Source organism: Vespa velutina, chromosome 3 (genome assembly GCF_912470025.1).
Source record: "Vespa velutina chromosome 3, iVesVel2.1, whole genome shotgun sequence".
Classification (NCBI taxonomy): Eukaryota; Metazoa; Arthropoda; class Insecta; order Hymenoptera; family Vespidae; genus Vespa; species Vespa velutina.
Genome location: NC_062190.1, coordinates 10,464,216 through 10,490,331, shown reverse-complemented (window position 1 = coordinate 10,490,331; position 26,116 = coordinate 10,464,216). Strand labels below are relative to the sequence as shown.

Sequence of the window (26,116 nt, the reverse complement as noted above, 5' to 3'; positions counted from 1 at the left end):
TCATTTCTAATCGAAGTCCTTAATAATGAGACAAAAGTTATATATTAGATTGGAGAAAAAGAAATCCATTATTTTTTTCTTTTTCTTTTTTTTTTTTTTTTTTTTTATTTGACCCAAATCGGACAATCCGAAACATGTTAAATAAAGTCTTGAAGTTCACGCAAAAATAATGGATTTCTTTTTCCCCAACCTAATATTAAAAAAAAAAAAAAAAAAAAAAAAAAAAAAAAAAAAAAAAAGAATGGAAAATTCATTTCGATTAAAATTAATGAACGAACGAACGTGATCAACGAGTATTACATATATATATATATATATATATATATATATATATATATATATATATATGTATATGTATACGCATCATATGTATTGTATTGTAACGAAGTATTTAAATCATCGTAAAAACGTGTTAAGCGTAAAAGATCGAGTTCGATTGGAATCTTGAAAGAAAATTTTGGTCTCGGCTTAATTGCGTTTCCTTAACGAACAGGCAACGTCCGACAATTAGTTCGCTAATCTCTCCCTCCCTCGCCCCTACTTTTCTACGCAACATACAATCTAGAGTCAGATAGGCTCCGGGACTCCGTTGTTCTTTGTAGATCGTAAAGGTGGGGAAGATGGGCAAGGAAATTTACCACCACCTCTTTTTCTCTCTCTCTCTCTCTCTCTCTTTTTCTTTTTCTTTCTCTTTCTCTCTTCTTAAATTCTTTCCTGTACTACACCTCTCTTCATCCTATTTCGTTCGGGCAAACACCGTGGAAACCTTCTCTGCTAGTTCGAGTTTTTCCAACAACTCTTCAGTAAGCCATAAGATTCTTTCCAATTACTAAGTGACGTGCAAGTTATAAAGTTACTTTAATAAATGTATATATATATATATATATACATAATTTTTTTTTCTTCTCTTTTTTTTTTGCGTCATTGAAGTTTCACAATGGAGAAAATTGACTAATCGAAGAGACTCTGTATGCTATCGATCGGCCAAAATAATTTTAATAAGGGTAGGTGTGTCCCTATTCATCATCTTTCTGCGAGGAATATTATTCCAAAGGTTTCCATCGTTACATCAACATCACACGAGGTTCTTTTACGAACAGAAGATTAATGTCTGTTTGAAAAATGCATAAACTATCGGAAGGTTAGAGAGCAGAGTAGAGCAGAGTAGAGCAGAGTAGAGCAGAGTAGAGCAGAGCAGAGCAGAACAGAACAGACCAGAGCAAAGAGAGCGGGGGATGGTGGTGGATATTGTTGGTGGGGCAAGAAAAGAAAGTTTTCAAAAGATCGACGTGGAATATCATTCTCTTCCTTTCTTTCTTCTTTTTCTTTCTCTTCTCGCGTTCGACGAGACGACACGTGCCGAAAAGATAAGAGAAGTATATCTTTTCTTTTCTTTTTTTTTTTTTCTTTTGTTTTCCATTTCTTCGAGGAAAAAGTCAAAAGTTTTTTTTCTTCTTCAAAGACACGTGTGGTTGTTATTGTTGGTGGTAGTAGTGGTGGTGGTGGTGGTGATGGTGTTGGTAGTGGTGGTGTAAAAAAAAAAAGTTTAGAGTTTTCTTCGATGGAAAAAAAAGAGAAAAGATAAAAAAAAAAAAAAAAGAAAAGAAAAAATCCAAGAGATCAAAGACGACGATATTTGAAAGAGAATTATCATCGTCTTAATTAGAAAGGTCAATCTTGCAGGAATAAAAATTCCTATATTTTTCTTTTTTTGTTTTTCCTTGTGCATCTCTTCACATCGAAACTTTGAAAAAAGAAAACGGGATATATATATATATATATATATATATATATATATATATCAATCTCTTTGAGATCTTACAAACACAAACGATCAAGAATCCTTTTATTCTTTGTTCAATATTATTTTGGATCAAAACCTTGCGGTAATGATCCTTGCGCGAAAAAATGTACGTTAAGGAACAAATCTCGGTTCACAAATTTTACTCGGGCTTTCATTCGGTATATGTACGTTCCATCGAACGTATTCCATTGTGAGAAATATAAAACGTACAGTGACATCTACCGGCTCAATTTAGAAGCTATACATACGGCTGAATATTTCATACGATTTTTCGTGATTAAAACAAAACAAAATAAAAAAGAAAAAAACACCAAAAAATAAAAAAGAAAAAAGAGAGACTGAAAGAGAGAGAGAGAGAGAGAGAGAGAGAGAAAGAAAAAAAAGAAAAAAAAAAAAAAAATAAACGTCCCCTATCCAATTTGCTTTCCTTCATACAGGACTTTGATACTTTTATTAAAAATTTTTTTCTCGTTTCTCTTTCTTTTTCCCTTTCCTTTTTTTCTTTCTTTCTTTTTTTTTTACTTTTTTGTTTCTTTTTTTTTTTTATTTTTTTATCTTTTTCCTTTCTCTGATAAAACAACAAACAGAAGGAAAAATTTTTCGAACGGTCTCTACGAAAAAAAGAAAAAAAGAAAGAGAAAAGGAAAAAAAAAAAAATAGGAAGAAATAAAAGAGAAATAAAAGAAGGAAAAAAAAAAAAAATCGATACTTGATAAAAGAGGAAGAGCAATACGATCACGTATATACGCAATACCATCCATAGCAGCTTTTTCTAGGAGTCTAATGGTTACGGATTTACGATAGGTCTCCTCGTTTACGAGAATCGACCATGGGCGGAGTACAGAGTGGAACTCATAGTCTTGGAGAAGCTTTATGGGTTCACGAGAGACAACGGCAAAGATGTCATCGGTGAGTGATAATCTTTCTTCTTTTTTTCTTTTTTTTTTTTTTTTTTTATCTTTTTTTCCTTTCTTCTTTCCTTTTTTTTCCTTCTTTAAAGAGTACTTTTTCACGCCAATAAAAAAGCATACGCTTTTACGGATATATAACACATACGTATGGATATATATATATATATATATATATATACACGTAACTACATACATACATATATTATCCATACATCATCGGTGAAGCGCTAAATTCCTTTGGCCAAATGCGAATTCATTTACACCTACTTACTTACTCCGGACGCAGTATCATCATATTATATTTAATGCCTGTTACAAGTCGCTTAAACGTTTCTACTATTTACATATCATTTTCTTAAACCTTTTTAATTTTCTCATACGCCATTCTCTTCCATTACAAATTTTTCTTTCTGCCGTAATTTCTATTCTTTTTCTTTTCTTTTCTTTTCTTTTCTTTTTTATACGTTTTTTTTAATCATTTTTCTTCGCATACTCACGAATATTTTCACAATGCATATATTGCGAATAACGTAAAACTCAGAATATTAGACCGTACGTTAATATTTCTTTTCTTCTTCTGAAAAAAATTTGTTCTTTTTTCTTTATCTTTCCTCTTTCTTTCTCTCTCTCTCTCTCTATCGCGAATACATATCGCGTTACGATTACTAATGATTAATATTTAATTAGTAGAACTCGCTGCAACGATCCTAGCAGTAGTTGCTTATTAACACGGTTTTGGTCTAATTACGCGAACTTCGTATAGAAGAAGCTTCGCGTTTATTTAAACGCGAAGATACGAACCGTTAAAATTCTTCTTCAAAAGATATTATATCGTTAGTAAGAATTTTCTCGAAAGATAAATACGAACGAACGATCTTATTATTCTATCGAAATATAAAATTATCACTTTGTACCGTTAAATTGATTTTGCCGATAACTCGAAATTGTTTTTATTTAACAATAATGATTTTAATCAGACATTATATTTTAATTCGAACGATTTACGATGACGAAATGTTTTTCAATTAAATGGAATTGAGTTTATCGATTTACGAAGAAACATCTATTTCGTCAATTTCAAATTGAAATTTTAAAACCAAATATGTTTTAATTTGTACGCCTAAAAACAATGGTTAATACAGAATAACGAAAAATAATAAACATAATAAATAAATAAATAAATAAATAAATAAATAAATATATATATATATATTATATTTCTAGTGTCATAAATTTAAATCACGATTTATAGTTAATCGAGTTTTCTATTAATGTGTCTCATCGATTAATATTATTCGTTTTTGCGCTAAATTCATTTCTATATTTTTCTTTAAACCTGAGTAATTTCATTTCCATTGAACTTATTTCATTTCCATTGAAATATAACAAAAGTTTATATATATATATATATATATATATATATATATATATATATATTTTGACATTTCGCTAATTAACAAACGTTCTAAAGTTCCAGAGAAATTCGTAATTTCACGGAGAACCGAAGACAAACTCGAAATCATCGTGCATTTATTTCTACGTTAATTTCACATCAAAATTCGTTCTCTTATGAGAAAAAAAAAGAAAAAAAAAGAAAAAAAAAGAAGAAAAAAAGTTTTATCATTCATTCTTTACTTTTTTCTTCTCGAAATAATTAAAATAAATATATCTATTCGTCTATAAGCATTAATGTACGGCATATAAAATGTATTTCTATATCTACATATAATATTTCAAAAATGAAATATTTTATATTAATTTCTTTCCACAAATTGATGATAATTATATAATAATATTCCAATGGATTAAACACAGGCTCATTTATTATTATCTATTGAACGTATATTAAATTTATCTAAATTTTTTAAAACCACGAGGATTTTCGTTATATCCCATTTTTCTCACTTTATCATACATAAGTCCTTCGTTCTCGCGCGAATTTCAATCGGATTTCTTTTTATTTACTTTTTCTTTCCCCCTTCTCCTCGTCCCCACACCTCCCCTATTTTTTTCCTACAAATACAATGCCAATGATCGTAGTTATTAGAATGGGATAAAAATCACGTGAAATTTTATACTGCGCGAATAATTCGCATGAAATAATCTTTTTTTTTAATTCGATTTAGCGCAAAAAAAAAGAAAAGAAAAGAAAAAAGAAATGAAATAAAATAAAATAAAAAGGAGAAATTACGATTGCGTAGAATAGGACTTCGTTCGATTTACGTACGTTATAAACCCAAAGGAATTGATAATTAGTCGAAATTCATATAATAGTAATATACCTTTTTAATGTGCGTTTTGTGTGTATACGTACACATGTGTACAACTCGGATGTAAGAGCATCAAAGTTGGACACGGGGGGAAAGGTAAAGGTAGCGGAACGCAGGATATCCGTTTTCAATGTGCACGTGTATGGTAATCATGCACACACAACACACACACAACAAACACACCACACAACACACACATTTATATATATATATACACGCTCGTACGCATATCACACGCAACTTACACGCAGATGATACACAAAAAAAAAAAAAGAAAACAAAGAATGATACATGTATGCATGCATGCATGCATGCATGCATGCATGCATACATACATGCACGTATGTACGTATGTATAAATTTGTCACACGCACCTTGAAAAAACATTCTCGTCGACGGCGTGGAAAGCCGCCTGTTGTAGTTCTCTATCGGACTCTTTCGATCTCTTTCTCTCTTTTTTCTGTCGCTCCCTGCTCCGAAAGCTTCGAAAAAGAGAAAAAAGAAAAAAAAAAAAAAAGAAAGAAAGAAATAGAGAAAAAAAAAGAAAGGAAGAAAGAAAGGGAAAAAAAAACGGAACGAACGCAAACGAAATGTCAGTGTGGAAGAGATCGTAACCATAGACGCGCGCTAATTCTCGCGATGTACGTTGTTAAGATTGTTTATTATCAAGTCACGATGGAATTCGTCGATCGTGAGACAAGAGACAATTTGAACAGGTAACAATATAAAACGTTTCTTTTTTTTATTGTTGATCCTTTTTTTTCCCTTCTTTTTTTTCTTCTTTAGTCTCGAATAATTCTTGTTTTTTGTTCGTAAATTATCAAAAAATCGCACGTTATTTTTCATCTCATCGTCAAATTATTTTAATCTTTTCCATCGAAATTGTTTACCCTTTCTTCTTCCCGTTTCTTTTTTCCTTTGTTTCTCTTTTTTTTTTTAATTTTTTATTTTTCATTCATTTTTATTCGCAAAATTCGTGAAGGACGAAAAACGCATTCGAAAAATATATCGACGATATTCGGAATTGAATATTGAGCTGTTGTTTTTTTTTTTTTTTTTTTTATTCTTTTGTTTTGTTTTCCATTTGTTTTTTATTCCATTGAAGGAAGTTCTTTACTCTTTACTTTATTACTTTGAAGCGCAGGTTCTTCTTTTTAAGTAGGTAATACCAGAACCCTTCACTTTGGTCGATGCATTATATTAATAGAATCATTATTGAAGTTTCAGATTGTAAAAAAAAAAAAAAAGAAAAAAAAAAATAAAAAGAAATAACTAAAAGAAGATACGATAAAGTAAAAGTAATGAGCAAACATTGACTCCTTTTCAGAATTTCACTCGAGTTTCTTTGTGCAAAGAAATACTAAAATATAGTAAGTACCTGTAAGGGAGAAATCGGTGCAGAAGACTACTTTTCGAGTCTCCGGGGAAATTGCGTTGGAAAATTTCGACGGCTCATAGATATCTTTATCGTGGCAAATCTCTCAGTGAATAAAAAGATTTTCCGTATAGAAATTTATTCCCGTTTCACTTGAAACCGAGATTTTATAATAAAAATCATTAAAACAATTTATAACGAAAACAGTTTACACGCTTCTCCGCATATATATATATATATATCCATAAATTATATAAAAATCATCATAATATTTATTTACCTACATCGTATCATGTGAAAGTGGAAAAAATGATTTTTATCTTAATAATTTCACATGATCTCTTGCGTTCTCATTTCTTCCATATACATAATAATAATAAGTCTTTTTATTTACGTATATTCGTAAAATCTAATATCATTCAATTTTACATTTTAATTTTGAAATCCGAGAAGAGATTGAAATAGATTTTAATTCTAATCGTAAGAAACGATCTAGAGTTATATTTTTTTTCTTTTCCATTTTCTTTCTTTTCTTTTTCTTTTTCTTTTTTTTTTTTTTTTTCTTTCGTCATTCGATCTAACTCACATTGATAAAAGTCCACGAAATATTTTTTCACGCTTTACACAACTACTTGACTAAAATCACATCGATGATTTATTGATATTAAGACTTAGAATCAATTTGTGTTCATTTGCAAAAAGAGAATCTTCTCGTTTACGTAATAATGAGTTCGTTAAACGACACATATATATATATATATATATATATATATATATATATATATATATATCTGCCAACGATGTTATTTTTTTATCATAGTAAAGGAAGACGAACGATTACATAAAGGAAGATGTCAGTGGGTGGGAGTGTGGAGGGTGAGTAGGAAAAGGTTCAATGGAAGAGTGAGGAGGGGTAATGGTGGTGCAGTAGTAATGGTAGTAGTGGACGACATCTTTTCAAGCGTGAAAAATATTAAGTTTGATAGATAGATTAAGAACAGGTTCTTTTCGAAGATCAAAAGCGTATTAAATATATCTAAACTCTTCTTTTTTCGCTTCGAAAAGCTTTTCAGTTCGTGATATTTTTTTATAACTTTTATAAACCATTTGTGGGGAAACATGTTTTTAATTCCAATGACCAACGATAACAATGGTATAATAAGCACACACACACACACATATATATATATATATAACTAATATGAGAGTTGTAAGATTAAAATCGTATACTATAATTTACTTTACTTTACCTTATTTACTCGAGAGATCGAATGAATTAGATTAAATTCTTCGTCATATGTACAATGTAAATATGTACGTAAAACGAAATGACAATCGTAAAACTCGTCGAACTGGTTTTTATGATAATCGAAGTCTAAAAAATGTATATGAACGAGCGTAACTTCACGTCTAATCCAAGATTTTATTGTCGACATGTTTTGTATTATTGATATAAAGAAGAAGAAGAAGAAGAAGAAGAAGAAGGAGAAGAAAAATAAAAGAAACAAAAGAGAGAGAGAGAGAGAGAGAGAGAGAGAGAGAGAGAGAGAGAGAGAGGGAGAAAGAAAATAATTCGACGAGAGCTAGATTTCAATCGAGATTTTAATTCTAGAAAAACACACCTCTGACTGTGTCATAGAGAGATATCGATGGGTTCGAATAAAGTTTCTTTCAATCTCGGATTACCTCTTGCTTTCACGTTTGGTTTCTGGTAACCATTAATTTCTCTCTCGAGTGGTTCTCTCTACGATAAAGTGCGGCTCGGTGACCACGTGGAATCCTTAATGACGTTTCGAGTAATCGAGTTTAATCGTCTTGTACCGAACTTCCTAATTGCTTCTTCAAAGATCGAAAACTTCGTATAATTCGAGGAATAAATTTTCAAATCGTTCGACAGAATTTTAGATATAGTAATTCATCGAAGCGAGACGAAATTATCGCCGATTTGAACAGCCAATTTCTGAACTTATTCCGGTATATATATATATATCACAATATATATATATATATATATATATTGTGATCAATAAATTTTCTAAAATCTACAATACGATAAGAAAATATTAAAGGGCGTTCGCATTAAATCGTGTGGCAATGGTCGTTGCTGTTATTAATCAGTTTGAATTTTTTTTCTTTTATTTTTTTTTTTTTCTTAATCTTCTCCTTTTTTTTCTTTTTTATTTTTTATCAGGCCTAATTCTAAACGGCTAAACGTCAAGATAAAAAATATATGTTTCTCGTGTGCATGCTGATTTGTGAACGATCGTAACTCGTGAATCACAGGCTGCACATAAGCCGGACTCCTCGATTCTCTACTACTTGTACCTTTGCTGCCAGGTGATTCAAACGACGACAGGTGAAGGGTCATTTGGGTTCTTCGAGTGTTACACGTGACTATAGTACATTCGTTTCGCATGGAACACTGTGGTTACCCCTGACAACATCGTGATTCATCGTTTCGAAAGGGAAACAGTGAGTAGGGTAGTGGTGATGGTGGTGGTGGTGGTGGTGGTTGGTTGCCTTACTTCTGTTTTCAGTTTGTTCCGAGTAAGCACGCGATATCGAGGCTCCCTTTTTTTATATTTTTTTATCGTTACATCGAGACTGATTAAACAAAGATAAATCTAACGAATTGATCTTTCTCGATGTATTGTCTCTGTTTAAAAAATCAAAAAAAAAAAAAAAGAAAAAAAGAAAAAAAAAGACAAAAGAAATATACCAAACGGAGAGACCTCGAGAGATCGATTTATTATTGATTGTGATCTTTCGATTTGCAAATTTAAATTCGACACAACACACGACGACCTACTAACGAAAAAATTATCCACGGTTCTACAGGTATCGTACTTTCAACAAAATATCTCAGTTCTGTACTTTCAATGAAAACTTAAATTTCGCCGGTGGGAACAGTTTATAACCCGTGTCTTGAAAATATTAAGACGTATGTAAGTATAAAAAGTGAATGCGTTTCATTAACCCGTCATAGAAAGCGTGCGATATAAGCGATTAAATTAGACGGATGAATATCTGACGTCGTTTGTACGCTATACGAATATATATATATAGATAGATAGATAGATAAATAATTGTCGTCTTTCTTAATAAGATTTTCACGTTCCATAAAACGATTTTTCTTAATTCTTCGCAAAAAAAAAAAAAAAAAAAAACAAAAAGAACCTCCGTTATTTTTATCTCAGATCGATGTAACGGTCATCCGATTTATCATTAGAACGTATCAAAGTATACGAAGCAATTAAGAAAGTGATAAAAGTTAACGTAATCCTCCTTTCTTCTTAATTATGATATTATGGAATAGCAATGAGGGCTATGTATGTTTGTGTATATAAATTTGATCAGATTTTAATTGACAAAACTGAGTAGAAAGATTAGAATGAAATGATACAAAAGGATATTAATTATAATCAATGCTAATTAAAGTCGTTTCACTTTGCGAAAATATTAAGTTTAATGTAAATGAAAATTATTTAAAGTAATTACTAGAGAAAAAGAGAATGAGAAAAAAGATAGATAGATAGATAGATAGATAGATAGTGCAAGAGAGAGAGAGAGAGAGAGAGAGAGAAAAGAGGGAAGCTAAAAAAGAAAGAGAGATATGTGGTATAACGAAATGGATACTCGAGATAAAGTGTAAGGGAAAAAAAAAAAAAAGAAAAAAAAAATAAAGAAGAATAGAAAGAAAAAAGAATGGAAGTAGAGTGACACGTAGGAAAGTGTCGTATCTTGTACAGAAGTAGAAGAGTAAATGGCACCCAGTCTGAGTGTGTTATAGTTACTTTCTTATTCGTGGTTTCGCGTGACGTTGGCCACTAGAGAGCTTTTCGATTCGTTGAACATATTCGTTAGATATATGTATATATATATATATATATATGCACGTTTACATACGTACCATACATACATACATACACGTATATCGATTGAAAGAAATTTATAGTGAATCGTAAGAGACATTTTCGATTCCTTCTTCCTTCTTTAATGAACGAGTAAATTTCTTTCAGAATATATTAGAATAAGACGTCGAAAGAAAAGAAAGAAAAGAAAAAGGAAAAAAAAAAAATAGAAAGAAAAAAAGAGAAAGAAGTATAACAATTAAATATTCATCGACACATCCTCTTTCTCTTCCTTCGAAAGATATTTTTAATTAACGAAAGAGGAGCCTCTTCTATACTTTTTTTTCTTCTTCTTTTCTTTTTTTTTTTTGTTTTTGTTTTATTCTCTTTCTCTCTCTTTCTTTTTTTTTTTTTTTTCTTTTTATTTTTCTACCAACATAACCACGCTGCTATACGATTCACAAGCGATTTGTTAGAAAAGTGGGACAAGAGTATGTATCTTATTGTTAGTATAATACTATACGAATATCCTCCGAGCCAATTAGAGTATCCCGTTCGCTAATTATCCATATTCCCCTTGCGTCTCTCTCTCTTTACCGTTGTACTTATATAAATATCTATTTTGTACTAATTACTAATAGAAAAAGAGAGAAAGAGAGTAATTTATACTTCTCTTGACTTATTTCATGGCAATTGCTTTGAATTATTATATTATAACCATTTAATGATTGTTATGAATTATTCGATAAATTATACTGATCATTACAGCACTATAGACTAACAAAATTTACAATAATTGGAACGTTGATTTTGTTCCAGGAAATGAATGAATTATTTCTTGAATAAGAGAGAAAAAAAAATAAAGGAAAAAAGAAAGGGGGGGGGGGGGAAAGAAATAAATAAAAGTAAAAAAAGAAAAAGAAAAAGAAAAAGAGAATCGTCATAGGCGATAGTTTAAATTTAAAAGTACGTCATGCGTCATGCTCGAATTAACACAGACCAAACGACGTTTTCTGCTTAGCACAAATCCGATTTTCACCTCGGAATTCGAATGGAAAATATGCGTCGTGAATACGATAGACACGGATCAACGTCGTCGTTCCGCATGCTGCTCTCCTGTCCTTGACACGGTGTCAGGTTTTTTTTTGTTTTTTTTTTTTTTTTTTTAAATATCCTGAAAACTGTTAAGATATATCGGCAAATCTGGTTTCAAGTAAGATTATATGAATAGGATAAAACAATCTAAAAATAAATGATTGTCATTAATTTCCGATAGATTATAAATTTTACTTTCCTTCGAAGAATCCTTTTATTTATTACGAGAATTCGAATCAGCGTATTTCTGAATTTTCGATTATCAAAGACTCGAAATTTCGAAGAGAATAAATGAAACTTGCGAATGATTTGCAATAATAATAAACAAAAAATTCTTATCTTTTCTTACGAAGTAATATATAATGGTTTAATTTTAACGTTGTCGTTTCTATTATGCTACTGTCGATTTACATTTTTATTTATTGCACTTAAAGTTTTTGCTTATTTTTTTTTTTTCAATTTTCTTTTTTAATTTTTCTTTTTCTTCTTTTTTTTTTTTTACGGCTTAAGAAACAGGACTAGAATAGGATCCCACATTGAAAAGATAATGTCACATTTTACTTTACGATAATAATCTCAGCGCCGAATATTTCATATTTTATTTGTTCGAACGTAAAAATAAATGTCTCTCTCTCTCTCTCTTTTTCTATAAACAAATTATTTCGACGTTTGAACGTCCTGTGACGTAACGAAAAAAAAAAAAAAAAACAGAAAAGAAACAAAAAAATAGAGAAAAAAAAATAACAGAAAAGAAACAAAAAAATAGAGAAAAAAAAAAATAGAAAAAAGTAAAAGGAAGAAAAAGGATACCCTGGTATTATTATACATAATACGTTAATTGTGAGATGATTCAGGGATATTGAATAATAATACATAAGATTATTTAATTTATCGATTCCTCTCGTCGACGTAATGCAAGTAACGCTCACAAAGGTGGTCCTTGTTAAAACAGACAAATGTGGCACATGGCCACATTTAAATATTCGACCCTCAAAGACTCTCATAGTTAACCAACAATGATTCCATGAGTTTCGTCGACCTTCGACATTGAGTATGGTTGATGCCCGTGACACGAGACCAGTCAATGTCTAGAATAATTATATGTTATCTGTGTCCTCTCTCCCTCTCTCTCTCTCTCTCTTTTTCTCTTTCTCTTTCTCTCCTTCTTCGTCTTCTTCTTCTTCTTCTTCTTCTTCTTCTTCTTCTTCTTCTTCTTCTTCTTCTTCAAATATTCACCTTTTAACGAAACATTTCTTAGATGTTTTGTCGAATGAAAAAACAAAAACCAAACAATTCGATTCAATCAATTATACCGAATTAACACAACTGATTTTATTTGTCATTACGTCATATCCAACGACCTCAATTTCAAATGGATTTTAAATCTTGTCATGAATGCAAATAAGAAAATCGTAATCATTTAATTCTCTATTTATGGTAAAATCCTATGCGATTCTATCTATCGTACTTATAACCCATAAATGCTATTTTATATAGAGATTTAAACAAAATTCTACGATAATCTAGAGAAGCAACGGTTAATACTCTAAATCACTACTTTGTATGTGAGAGCATTAATCCTTTTGGAGTTTTGGTCTTTGAGAATGAAATACGAGATAAGTCCTTTGAGATGATTTTATCCGATCGAGGATTAGAACCACACGAGAGAGAGAGAGAAATAGAGGTAGAGAGAGAGAGAGAGAGAGAGAGAGAGAGAGAGAGAGAGAGAGAGAGAGAGAGAGAGAGAGAGAGAGAGAGAAATAGAGAAGGACCTAAGAAATGAACATGTTTATTTTACCGTAAAAAAAAAAAAAAAAAAAAAAAAAAAAAAAAAAAAAAATTGAATAAACAAATGTTACAAACGTAAGTTTTATAGGAAATTGCTTGGCTTCTTTCTTTTTCTTTTTTTTTTTTTACGACCATTCGATAGGACAGAATTAATATCAACTTTCGTTAACCGTAATCGTTGTTCCGTGGCAAGTAATGACGTCATGGGGCTAAGGTACACCCTGACTACTCCCACCAGAAAATCGACAATCGGTGATGGCAAATAACAAGGTATACGATTCTGCTGGTAGCAAATACAGTATACGTGTACGCACAAATATATACAGATACAAACGTAGGTATTAGTATTGGTGTATGACGATGGACAGGTGCACAAACGACGACGACGACGACGACGACGACGACGACGACGACGACGACGATCGTTCGAGTTGCTTACAACGATATCCGTCAGTCGATCCGCGAACGAGAAAGTGAAAAGCCGGTACTCCGTTCGAGATCGAGAGACAGATCACCGTCATCTCTCATCGACGATCGCAAACGAGAACTCTCAAAAGAGTGCCTCGTTAAACAACACTAGTCAATTGTGTAGTACATCAATCGAATCTTTTTTCTTATTTCTGTTTTCTTATTTCTTTTTCTTCTTCTTTTTCTTTAACTTTCGAATTTAGATATTGAACTATCGATTATTATCGGTCAAGTGCGAGAGAGAGAGAGAGAGAGAGAGAGAGAGAGAGAGAGAGAGAGGCAGACTAAAAGAAACGGTGAGATTACGAATTAATTTGCTTTGTTAATTACGTCAGTATTTATTTATTTCTTTCTTTCTTTCTTTCTTTTTTTTTCTTCTTCTTTTTCTTTTTTTCTTTTTTGCTCTTTTCTTTTCTTCTCTCTTTGTTTTTCTTTTCCTTTCGTTCTTTCTCTCTTACTTTCTTTCGATTTGAAAACAAATATCAAGTTTTTCGATAGCTACATAAAAATCATTATCTTTGTTAATAAATTATTACGAGATTATTACATTGTAAGATATAACGTTCGTATGTATGTATGTATGTATGTATGTACGTACGTCTCGTACGTTGTCAGCCATTTTGTAGATGAATTCATTTCATCGAGATAATTTTCATTAGATATAATGTAAAATTTTCCTTTCGTTTATTCTCCTTCTTCTTCTTTTTTTTTTTTCTTTCGTGCGTTTCGTCCGAAAAAAAAGAAAAAAGAAAAAGAAAAAGAAAAAAAAAAGAAAAAGAAAAATGATTAAAATCTTTCAGCGGATAACGATTCAAAGGGTAAATCCGTTTATAAAGGAATAAAGGGATCTATTATTAGGGATAACTTTCTCTTTACTGGATTTTATATTTTCTTTTTTTTTTTTTTTTTTCTTTACCTTTTCCTTTTCCTTTCTTATACAATGAAAAACGTTGCAACGCTCGTTTAATCTAAAATTGATTTCCTCGAATTAAAGTATCTTCCTATCGAGTTAATTCAAGACCTTCGCCGTTTGACTTTTCGAAAGAGCAAAAGCTACATACGTACGTAGTTACTGTATACGTTCACCTAAGGTCTCTTTCTCTCTCTCTCTCTCTCTTTCTCTCTGTCTCTCTCTCTCTCTCTCTCTGGGATGTCAAGTATCGAACGTTCGTCGAAACCACTTGAACTTCTTCCGGTCTACTGTCATAGGATATTCCTATCGCGTTTCGCTGTGCCCTCGTGCAGTTGTTAACCGATCGGTCAACTGCAATGACAATGTTCGTTTGTTCAAACGGAAATAGAAATTCATTTTGATTCTCAAGGAATACTCTAACGTACCGTTAATATTATATCCTTATAAGTACTGCACGTAACCATGATAAAGAAATCCTTTGATGTAAGAAAATTTCTGACGGGATTATAAAATTTGCTAAGTTTTCGAAGTTTCATCGTATATTTCATTGCTTATTAATCGATCTCTAAAAACTCGTTACCTTTAGTCACGTATAATCAAAAGACTTGAAGAAAGAGGAAGAAGAAGAAGAAGAAGAAAAAGAAGAAAAAGGTCTTCGAAACGAACGTCGAATCTCTTATCAATTAAAAAGAAAAAAAGAAAAGAAAACAAAAAAGAAAAAAGGAAAATGTTTATCCGTTGCAGTCTTAAAGGGATTGAAAGTTGATCTATAGTCTTCGTCGTAGTAAGAAAAACGATTCGAATATCAATAAGATTCGTGCAAAGATCGAAGCGAACATAGGTATTCCTTCGGGTTTCTTCTTCTTCTTCTTCTTCTTCTTCTTCTTCTTCTTCTTCTTCTTCTTCTTACACTTCGGCTTCGTTTAGAATTAATTAAGATTCAACGTTGGTAGATCAAGCTCGTTGATCCATTGACATTTTTTCCATGGAAACGATTCGTGGAGTAGAGTCGAATGAAAGAAGAGAAAGAAAAGAAATGAAAAAGGAAAGAAGAAAAGACAAAAAAAAATCTATTTCCTTCTTTAAACGAGTAAAGAGAAAAACGATTGAATTAACGACAATGAAAACAATTGTATGTTAAAATGTTCAAATCGAAATCGATGCACGTTCAGAGATGAAATACAAAAAAAAAAAAAAAAAAAAGAAAGAGAAAAAAAAAGAAAAGAACGAGAGAGAAAAAGAAATATATCCTTTAACAAATACACAAAGACGTTATATTCGTGTAATTCATTAGCGTATGAGTGATAGTCTTTGAGATCTTTTTTTTTTTTTTCCTTTATTTTTTCTTTTAATTTAAGAAGGAAAATCATCGTAAACCTATCGTTTTGATTTATTTCAATGTCATTCGCGATACTTGGGAAAAATGAGGAACGTAAATAAATTTATTGGCAGTTAAAAATGACGATCAGTTTTTTTTTTTTTTTTTTTTTTTTTTTTTTTTTTTTTCTGAACACTGACACGACGAATATCATTTAAGGTGAATTTTTTCTAATCCAAGTACGACGATGAAAAAAAAAAAAAAGAAAGAAAGAAAGAAAGAAAGAAAAAAAAAAAAATAAGAATTTGATATCCTAAGATTCTCAAAAACAGGCGCAGCCTTTAAATCTTAAAACGTGCGCGCTTAAATCAAAAGATCGTTTGGAGGATGATGATCGAGATAAGGAATGATAAGCTTACGTAACGATACGTCGTGCTTAGGCGAACACAATGAGACGACGATACGCTCTTTGCTTCTCGACTTCAAGGATTTAAGGAGAAGGAGAAGAGAGAGATAGAGATAACGATTTCATATTACTTTTTTTTTTTTTTTTTTTTCCTTTTTTTTCCCTCCTCCTTCTTTCTCTTCTTATTATTATTTTCATCTCTGTCTCTTCTTCGTTGGATTCGTTAAAGTCTTCCTGTTTGCATTGATCTATTATGGTCGCTTTGTCACGTTTCATCATAATATAATGATTTACTATGAAAAAGATTTATCCGATTAAAAATGACGATCGATCTTACGTTATTTTTTTTTTTTTTTTTCGTTTTCTGTTTTTTCTTTTCTTTTTTTTTTTTTTTCTACCATCTTGTCCCTTATATCGCGACCATAAGGTTTTTTCTTTTTTCGATCGATGAAAACGGGAAAGAATAAATTGAATTTATCGATCCGAACGACACGTCGGATGTCATTTTAATCCTACGAGAGTTTATTGTCGAGATGATGTCAAAAAGAAAGAACGATGTCGATCGTGCCGGTGTATTTCCTTGTCGTCTGAGAAAAGCTTTTCTATATATATATATAAAAAAAAGAAAAGGAAAAGATCGAAGCTATCGATCGTCTCGTGAGAGCCTTAAAACAAGCAACGAAAAGGAGAAGAAGAAGAAGAAGAAGAAGAAGAAGAAGAAGAAGGAGGAGGAGGAGGAAAAGAAAAAGAAGGAAGTGGGATAAAAGTGCTTCGAAGATTTTCTGTAATCCCTCACCGTGCGAAGAAAACGTTCTCTTTCTGCGATAAGAAAAGAAAAGAATCCTTTTCTTTGTGTTTGGCTGTGATGCCGCGAAAAAGCTCGCCATTTCTTTTATTTCTTTTAGATCTCAATTTACGGTATCATAATGAACGTTACTACCAACAGCACTTTTCGTCGATCGTAAGAACTTTAAAAAAAAAAAAAAAAAAAGATCGAAAAAAAGAGAACGAAAAAAAAATAAAAAGAAAACGCGCAATCGTACCTCATAAATTTTACCATCACGTTTGTATCTTTCTTATTTATTTTTTCTTCGTATCTCATATATCGATCATTGATCTTCCTTTTAATTATTCCACTAAAGATTTATTCGTATCATTACATTAAGTTGATCCTGCTGATACGAATTCTTTCGTAGAATTTTTATATGTATTTTTTTTTTTTGTTTTTTACGATTTCCGGCTCGTCTCCAACATAAATACATACATAAATACATACATACATACATATACGTACATATTAGAATCATCACGAAGGAAGATATACAATACGATGACGTCATTTTCTTCAACCTTACGCTCTTTTAATAGATCTTATCTGATCTTTCGTCTCATACGTAATAACGATAAACACAACAGAGACGTGCCTATTGAATGACCGACCGACGCGTGAAATTCTCTTCTTATAAATGAAAACCTTTCTCGTGGTAATATAATCGATTGACGCAAACGAAACGACAAATATAAGTTTTTAATGTGAAAAGAGTTGAAATAATTTTCTCTCTCTCTCTCTCTCTCTCTCTCTCTCTCTCTCTCTCTCTCTCTTTCTCTTTTTTCTCTTTTTTTTTCTTTTTTTTTCTCTTTATGGCCACTTATTCATACTTCAATAACATTCTGTTACAGACTTGGTAAGAAAGGAATTAACACTTTGTTTTCTTTCTTTCTCTTTTTTTTTTGCTTTTTCTTTTTTCTTGACAATTCACGAAATGAACAACGTCAGAGATGTTAATCCAATAGTAATTTTCGTAACCGTCAGTATACGAAAAAGCGCGATGATGATAATGGACGTTGATATATGCCAACGTTGCGTGATACTTTATTGATTAGAAGTATACCTAAGAATGGCACGAAAATTTTTTTTTCTCTTTTATCGCATCTCTCACTTTTTTCTTTTTTTTTTTTTTTTTTTTTTTTTTTTTTTTTTTTTTTTTTTTTGCAAATAACATATATACGCGAGTAGTTATTAAAATTTATCGTATATGTTGTTCGGGAAAATTTAATACCTACCATTAAAGGACATCTTTGTAATTAGTTTTATTATAGAATTAAAAACAATATGAATAGAAAAGTTCGTTTGTAGTGTATACGCGTGAATTCCACGCACGTGTATTTTATATATCGCTTGAAAAAAAAAAAAAAAAAAAAAAAAAAAAAATAAATAAATAAAACAAAAACATCGAACATTTATTAGCTTCGGTTTAAAGAGCAAGGATCGTTAGCTTCGGATACGGTACAATTGATAATTAAACAATTAACTTTGACCCTTTACAAATCTTCTACGTGACTAATTTTTTTCGTTGAAGCTTTTAAATCGATATCTTCGAGAGCGCGTAATAATTTCAAAGCAAAAAAAAAAAAAAGAAAAAAAAAGAAAAAAAGAAAAAAAAAAGAAAAAAAAGAAGTAATTTTATCGATGATTACGTAAAGCGAAATACTGAGCGTTACTGATTTAGGTTTTACGTTTTTCAAACGTGCCCGGAGCATGAATTTGCAGCGAGATAAGCACGTTGCAACAATAAAATCTACTATTACTCTCTTTCGGTTCGATATGATTTAACAAAGAAAAAAAAGAAAAAGAAAAAAAAAAAAGGGGGAAATAAAAGCAGGAAATTATGCAACAGAATACGAAAAATCACATAAAAAAAGAAAAGAGATATGAAAAGGGAATCAGCAAAAAAAAAAAAAAAATAATAATAATAATAAATAAATAAATAAAAGAGAAAAAAAAGGGAGAAAAAAGTAAAAAGTCATTATACGTATTTGATATATTAAATGTTTGATCTCTATATCGAGATTAATTCATTATCGAAATATCATGTATCAATACATCTACATACGTACTTTGTCACACTTTGTCGTACTTAAAAGCTTTTATTTCATTGTTTTTATTTTATTGTTTTTTTTTTCTTTTTCTTTTCTTATTTCTCTTTTGCAATGTCTATCGGAATTAAAGCGAGACCAATAATCGAGGATAATATTCGACATTTGATTTGTTATGCGAACATGCAAATCGTATGAAATGTTGAAAAGATAAACGTTTTGTTTTTGACAATTTCTCTCCTTCAAGCTGAAATAATTTTATCGATGATACAACGAAATGGATAAACAACAAGGGATAAACAAAAAGAATGGATAAACAAAAATATTTTCACCACCCTCCCTCCCCTTTTATTTTATCTCTTCTTCCATTCTTTTTTCATCTCTCTCTCTCTCTCTCTCTCTTTTTTTTTTTTGAACTTTCCAAAGCGTAAAGAAAAACTTTTTTAAACATGTTATCTTTCAATCGTCAATTTGTCATATCATTTTAATTTAAAGAATGAACATGAATTCGTTCTTATATGCCGTACATGTATATATATATATATATATATATATATGTCAACAAAATATTATAAGGAAGTAAAAACTAAATCGAGACATTGGTTATGATTTATTATTAGCGAGGGAAACCGTAACGAAACTAATGGTAACCAATCAACCCAGGATAGACGGAAATTATTGAAACGGACAAGGAGCCTTGCGGTAATATCGGAGGACGAAACACGTCAGGAACGTGAAACACGACATTTTCAATTAGGAGAATCGACCTATGATCTACCCAGAAGGCATCAGTTGATACCAAGGGCTAAATTGATCGATCGGAATTCTCTTAAGGATAGGTGAGTCAATTTATCGTTGACTTTCGATCAAACGAATATGACCTTCGACAGACAGCACAAATACTTTTCTTTTTCCTTTCCTTTTCCTTTTTTTTTCTTTTTTTTTCTCTCTCTCTCTCTCTCTCATATTCATAAGTAATAATAACTTCATCGTAAGAGTCCAAAGTATTCGATCGAAAGGATGATAAAGTTTTTTTTCTCTTTCTTTTTCACAAGCGGAAAATATATAATATGTTTATAATATCGATACAAAAGTCTAGTGTGTGTTTTCTCTCTCTCTCTCTCTCTCTCTCTCTCTCTCTCTATATATATATATATATATATATATATATATATATATATATATCTCCTCTTTTTTCTTTCTTTTTTGTTTCTTCTTATTCTTCTTCTTTTTGACGAGATTCGAAATATAAATCGTATACTATTCCCTCTTATAAAGGATAAAGAATCTTTTATAATGCACCTTAACAATTCTCATTTCAGGCTCTACAAGAGTCAGCAACATTTGTCAGACTCTTACGACAGATTCAACGAGGTAAAGTCTGGTTATTCACGATCGACCTGCGGACTTCACTCGATTCCACCTATTCTCTCTTCTCTACCGAATCCATTGACATATGTGCGAACAACAAATCGTTCTAATCCGGATCGCCTCAATATTCTCGATTGGCCCGAACCACCGAGACGTTATCGAAGTGTACAGACATTGGATACTGTCAGCGGATTGGTGGATATTGTCGAAGATAATTGGCCCATCGAAGGCAATCGTAGTATCGATTGTATTTATACTCAGGTAAATCGAATTGAATCGAATCGATCGATCGAACGATCAAATATTATTAAAAAAATTTTTGTAATAAACTTTTTCGGCTTTTAGAATAAATTTTAACAACTTTATATTTAGCACTTCGATATTCTATCCTTTTTAAAATAATTTTCTATTACCAGTTAACTCTAATAAAAGATTAAACAGGTTTTAACATGAATATTTAATTCAATGATTAACACCTCACGATAACGCTCTAAGTAGAAGCTACGTGTCTCTCTATCGATATTATCGACTTTGAATTAACGTATAATAAGCTTAAGAAACATACCGCGTTGGCTTTCGTTCTCAAAGGACGAACGTACTAATCCAACCCGTCTTTGTGCCATTTCAAATTCATGATTTCCTTAAACGAGGTCAACTTTGAATGCTGCTGTTCGGAATCTCTCAATTGCGGAAACGTACCGATGTATCTCTTCTATCTATCTATATATCTATCTATCTAACTATCTATCTACCTATCTACCTTTAGCATCTACTTGTGTATACCTCGATAAGAAAAGAAAAAAAAGAAAAAAAAAAAAAAAGAAAGAAAAGAAAAGAAAGAATGCAAAAGAAATCCAATAAATTTTTACCTTTCGTCCTTTGTATTTATTAATCTTTATCAAAGCTTTTTTTCTTTTTTCTTTCCTACATTGGTGCTGGTGTTGTTGACGCTTTCGTTGCTGAAGTTTCCCTTTTCGATTTTCGACATCTTATTAAATCGCGAAAGATTTTCGAACGGTCGACGGATATCGCAGGATATCGGTGGGTGGTTGATTGGTTGGTTGGTGGAGGGATCAAAAAGAAAAAAAAAAAGAAAAAAAAAGAGAAAAAAAAAAAAAAAAGAAAAAATCTTTATCTTACCGAACCATTGCCTATATCGTAGGTCAAGCGCAAGCGCAAAGAACATCGCAGTTTGGATAGCATACTATTCGAGGACGAGAGCGAGTTGGAATATTTCGACGTACTTAATCTTTTGCCGTTGTCGAACGTACGATTGGAATTCGACGAGGAGGACGCGAGGAATAATAATTTCTCTGATATAGAAATAAAAGTGGATAATGATGTTTCATGTCGACGGGAACAGAAATGTCATGAGGTATTGTCCACGGGGCACGAGGAGAAGGTAAACGTTAAATGCAGAAACGTGACGGACGAGGAGAAATGTAAACGTCACGCTACTACTAAGCCGGAAATTGTTACGATCGAGAAAGACGTAGAAGACGAAGGAGACGAAGAAGACGAAGGAGACGAAGAAGAAGAATACGAAGAAGACGAAGAAGAATTGGAAGAGGAAGCGGAAGAGGAAGTAAACGAAGAAGATTTCAAATCGAACAAGTGGGAATCAAAGGGTGAATTATCGTCGGTTCTTTTAAAAAGACAGGATCAAGGTGAAAATAGTCCGGAGTCATTGCAGAATTTAGAAAACGAGAGAAACTTGGTGATTTCAACGTCTACCAGCGACGAACAGGGAAGAAGGAAGGACGATAGATCGTCATTGTTGTTGAGAATTGATCAAGATAATTGTAGATCGGATTTGATTTTGGTGACATCTAGCGAAGAGAATATCAATCGGAAATTAAGTGAAAGCGAGGAGGAGGATTCTACGACAATTTGGATTTCGGATAACGACGAACAGGAACAGGAAGACATGTCGCGGAGACCTCAGATCCTTAAAGTGGTCGATAACGACGTGACGAAGAGACCGCATCATCGTCGTTCAATCGAAATCGATATTCATGACGAGGATATCACAAGTTGTGAGATAGCCCAAGACCTTAGAAAGGAATATAAAAAGTCTTACGAATCTAAAACGAAATCTGATAGAAGTAACGATGACGTCGATGGAAATTTGACGATTCATGTACGTTCAATAATCGAAATCGATGATTTGTCTATTCTTAGAAGCTATTAGAAAGTAGTCTTGATTTTGAATTTTCTATACATTTTTTTTCCTCTCTCTCTCTCTCTCTCTACATATATATATTTTTTTTTCCTTTTCTTTACTTCTCTTTTACAGAACGTCGCCTCTCAAGAGGAGAAACCAGGATCCGCGATAGAAAACATAAAGAACGTGTTCGAGAATCATACTTTCGTGAAAGCTGTTGGAAAGACTAAACAGATAGAAGGCAGGTTCGAGAGAATAGTTAAGGAGACGTCTAACATACTTGGCAAAGCTTGTAACGTGGTAAAGGGTAGCTTAGGTTTTGAGGCTCGATCAGAAAGTTCTGATCTTGGCTTGGGTTCTGAGATCGAAACTGATACGAGGAGAAGATCGATAGACGACGGGGATCCTTCGAGTATAATCCGTACCAAGAACGATGTTACGTTGTGCAACGAGAATGATGGGAAAAAAATTTACAGCAATTTAACGAGATCGAAGAGTTGCGCGGACTCGATCGAGTCACCGAACGATACTCAAGAATTCGATCACGTTCGTTACAAGATCGTTAAGTCGAACGTATTCAGTAAAAATATGTACAGCAGTGCAAGAGGTGACGTCACGTACGACGGTCTAATGCAGTATCTTCGAGAGTACTCATTCCAGGAACTTCTTTTGGATAACAACGTTGTTATCATCGAACCTGTACGCGCAGAACCAATCGAAAGAAAGTCATCTAAGAAGACGATTGGAAAGGGAAGATCAGATCCAATCAGCAAAATTTCTGATATGACACAAAAGACGACGGATGATACTGAAAAAGAAAATAACACTAATGAAAAGTGCGAGGGAAATTGTAAAATCGTTAAACAATCCTCGATAAAAAAACATTTCTTTTATCATCCTATAAGAGTTAATCGAGAATTGATAGATGAAGAATTACCTGATCCCGATACGGTTAGAAACGTTAGACGTATGTTCGAGGATACCTTGAGGAAGAAAAATTCAACCGAATTGGGCGTCGACAGGGATTGTAAAAATAGAAAGAGCGTTAGCATGAAGGATCTCACTAGTATCGATTCGGACTCTCGTTTCGAGGAAGTATTGGAAAAGGGCGAAGAAATATCCAGGTACGTTAAAAATTTTAATATCGTTTATCGATAATATTAACTACCTTCCTTCTTATCAATTTTTCTCGATTTTTTTCCCCTTATTATTTAGATGTTCAAGCCGAGCTAAAGATCTGACCAGAATGTTCGAGAGCATGGAAAAGTCAACGTCCTCATCCGTATCAATAATTGGAAGTAAGGATGAATCTGACTCGAGTGTTAATCGAAGCGAGTCAAAAACAAGAATATTAGCACAATCGTTCGAAGCTAGAAGCGGGCATAGCTCGCCCTGCGATTCGAATTCGTCGAAGAACAAAGTTTCACGAAGTTATCATCAGCAGCATAATCAGCATCAGCATCATCATCATCATCATCAGCAGCAGCAGCAGCAGCAACAGCAACAGCAACAGCAGCATCATAATCATAATTGGGACACTGGAAGTGTTAGTTCAGGTGTTTCCAGTGATTATCCTGACACGGATCCTGGTAGTGGAGTTCAGTGCACGTCCTCGGAGGACGAAGATTGCCATTACGATGACGATGGTTTGGACGAAAGTGGACCAGGTCATTACGTGTCTCAAGATGTTTTGAAAAAAATACGTGAATGTGGTACATCGGTAACCTATTACGGTGGCAAAGTAGTAAACACATGTAACGGACCGATTATATCGCCTTTGATTGAAAACAGATTAAAAAGAATCGATCGGACGACGAACGATTATGTTAAATTTAAACTCGTTAAGAGCAACTCATGCGACAGTAGGCTCGAACTTACCGGTAGGCTTGTTGAAAGGCAATCAAGAATTACAAATCGAAATGTGACGCCTGATCTGAGACAATGTACAATAGTGGAGACCCCAAGTATCGAGATTACTGGTATTGACGCTAAGGATAAGGATGAGGAAAAGATAAGAGAGAAAATAGATCTTATCGAAACGAAAAGAGAACCACCTGTCGTTATTGGATTGGAACCAAAAAAAGATGAGCTAAGGGATATTACGAAACTCTTTAAGGCCGATTTCAAGATAGGAAATTACGAAGATACTAAATCAACTTTTCATCCTAGATTTAACGAGAGCGCTTTGACGAGGTGGCAGGTGAACGAGAATCATTTGAAGAACGGAAGTGATTTTGGAAAGATGGAGTTTGAAGAGTTTGAGGTACTCGAAGATAGTCTAAATGGAATGGATAATCAAAGTCAACGTTTCGAGGCCTCTTGAGATATACGGGTTAGGCAATATTTTCTCATAGATCAATCTTCTTCTTCTTCTTCTTCCTCTTACTCGAAGGGGTGTGTCTATGATCAAAAAAAGGAAAAAGAAGGAAAATGAAAAAGAAATATTCAATTCAATGTTCTTTTATAAAGTCATATATGTGCGGGAAAACAAAAAGAAAAGAAAAGAAAAGAAAAGAAAAGAAAAGAAAAGAAAAGAAAAGATATGTAATATTTAAAATGTATATTTGATATTTTCGTTGTGAGAAAAAGAAAAAAGAAAGAAAAAAAAAAAAAAAGAGAACAAAAGAAAGAAAAGGAAAAAAAAAGAAATATCATTTTTGCTCTCGCATAAATATAATTATAATGTGTAATATTTAAATTTTACAATCAACGTCATTGCTAAATTACCAAATTCAAATAAATTTTCATGATTATCACGAAATATAAAAATTTACGTGAACGTAAGTGTGCGACGAAACATTAGAGACAATATCGAAGAAATTTTTCACGAATTATCAGTATATTTATATTGCGACGATTAAAATGCCGTCCAAATGCAACGTAACTCTGTCGTTATACGTTATAATACAAGTTTAAAATCCTTCATTTAGTTTATCTTGATTAAGATTAGCGCTAGTCCCGATGATAATCAACTGTAATAAAAAAATATTTCACAAATTTGTTGTGTCTACAATCGTATTTAAATTATCAAACTTTTTCTCTATTCGACGATTAAATAAAAATCTTTCCCATCATTGATATACCATTCGTTCTTTTACGAATAGAACGATATCCATCCTATTACGAAAAAAAATATTATCGCTTATCTTCGTCCAAAAATTTTTTTTCATATTTTACGAATTCGATGAAACAAGCAATTCGATCGTTCAATTTCGAGTAAAGAAATAGGTCTGAGGAATAGGCCAAAAGTATTTTTTTTTTTTTTTTTTTTTTTTTTTTTTTTTTTTTTTTTTTTTTGAAATGATTAAAAGAAAAGAACAAAAAAAAAAAAGGAAAGTCGATTACTTTTCTTCGAGACTTTTTAAGTTAATTGTTTCTGTTTTCCTTTTCTTTTTTTTTTTGTTTTGTTTTGTTTTTCGTTTCCTTCGTCCTCAGAGTGTAAAACTACAAGATTAGAAAATTTTTTGATCCGTCCTATATGAGAACGAAAAAAGACGTAAAGAAA

The 26,116-nt window shown here is 31.9% G+C and overlaps 2 protein-coding genes across 10 annotated transcripts in view; one reads left to right on the top strand and one right to left on the bottom strand.

The window, feature by feature from the left end:
• The window catches only part of LOC124948097 (calcium uniporter protein, mitochondrial), a 51,338-nt gene that overhangs the window by 4,994 nt on the left and 20,228 nt on the right, over nucleotides 1-26,116 (bottom strand). For 4 of the 8 annotated variants that reach the window (XM_047491228.1, XM_047491227.1, XM_047491229.1 and 1 more), the window contains one exon: nucleotides 5,360-5,467. The exons of 1 other annotated variant lie outside the window; for it this stretch is intronic. In XM_047491228.1, the coding sequence (XP_047347184.1) occupies nucleotides 5,360-5,467 (108 nt within the window). Of the gene's footprint in view, nucleotides 1-5,359; nucleotides 5,468-21,316; nucleotides 25,165-26,116 lie in introns of those variants that run through there. 3 more of the 8 variants (XM_047491235.1, XM_047491237.1, XM_047491231.1) reach the window with 2 other exon arrangements.
• Nucleotides 2,471-25,857, top strand: LOC124948094. 2 transcript variants are annotated; one of them, XM_047491218.1, is made up of 6 exons: nucleotides 2,471-2,713; nucleotides 19,697-19,915; nucleotides 20,399-20,708; nucleotides 21,610-22,587; nucleotides 22,744-23,735; nucleotides 23,827-25,857. In XM_047491218.1, exons 1-6 carry the CDS (start codon nucleotides 2,634-2,636, stop codon nucleotides 24,932-24,934), a joined length of 3,687 nt encoding a protein of 1,228 aa, XP_047347174.1. In that variant the 5' UTR covers nucleotides 2,471-2,633; the 3' UTR covers nucleotides 24,935-25,857. The 2 variants fall into 2 exon arrangements, with proteins under 2 accessions (XP_047347174.1, XP_047347175.1); XM_047491219.1 differs by lacking the exon at nucleotides 2,471-2,713 and adding an exon at nucleotides 16,604-17,160.

Bases quoted from the DNA above. Each gene is read 5' to 3' on its own strand.
- LOC124948094 (XM_047491218.1), top strand. From the start codon at position 2,634: ATGGGCGGAGTACAGAGTGGAACTCATAGTCTTGGAGAAGCTTTATGG. The intron at 20,709-21,609 runs GTAAATCGAATT...CCTATATCGTAG, and splicing joins TCGATTGTATTTATACTCAG to GTCAAGCGCAAGCGCAAAGA. The intron at 22,588-22,743 runs GTACGTTCAATA...TCTCTTTTACAG, and splicing joins ATGGAAATTTGACGATTCAT to AACGTCGCCTCTCAAGAGGA.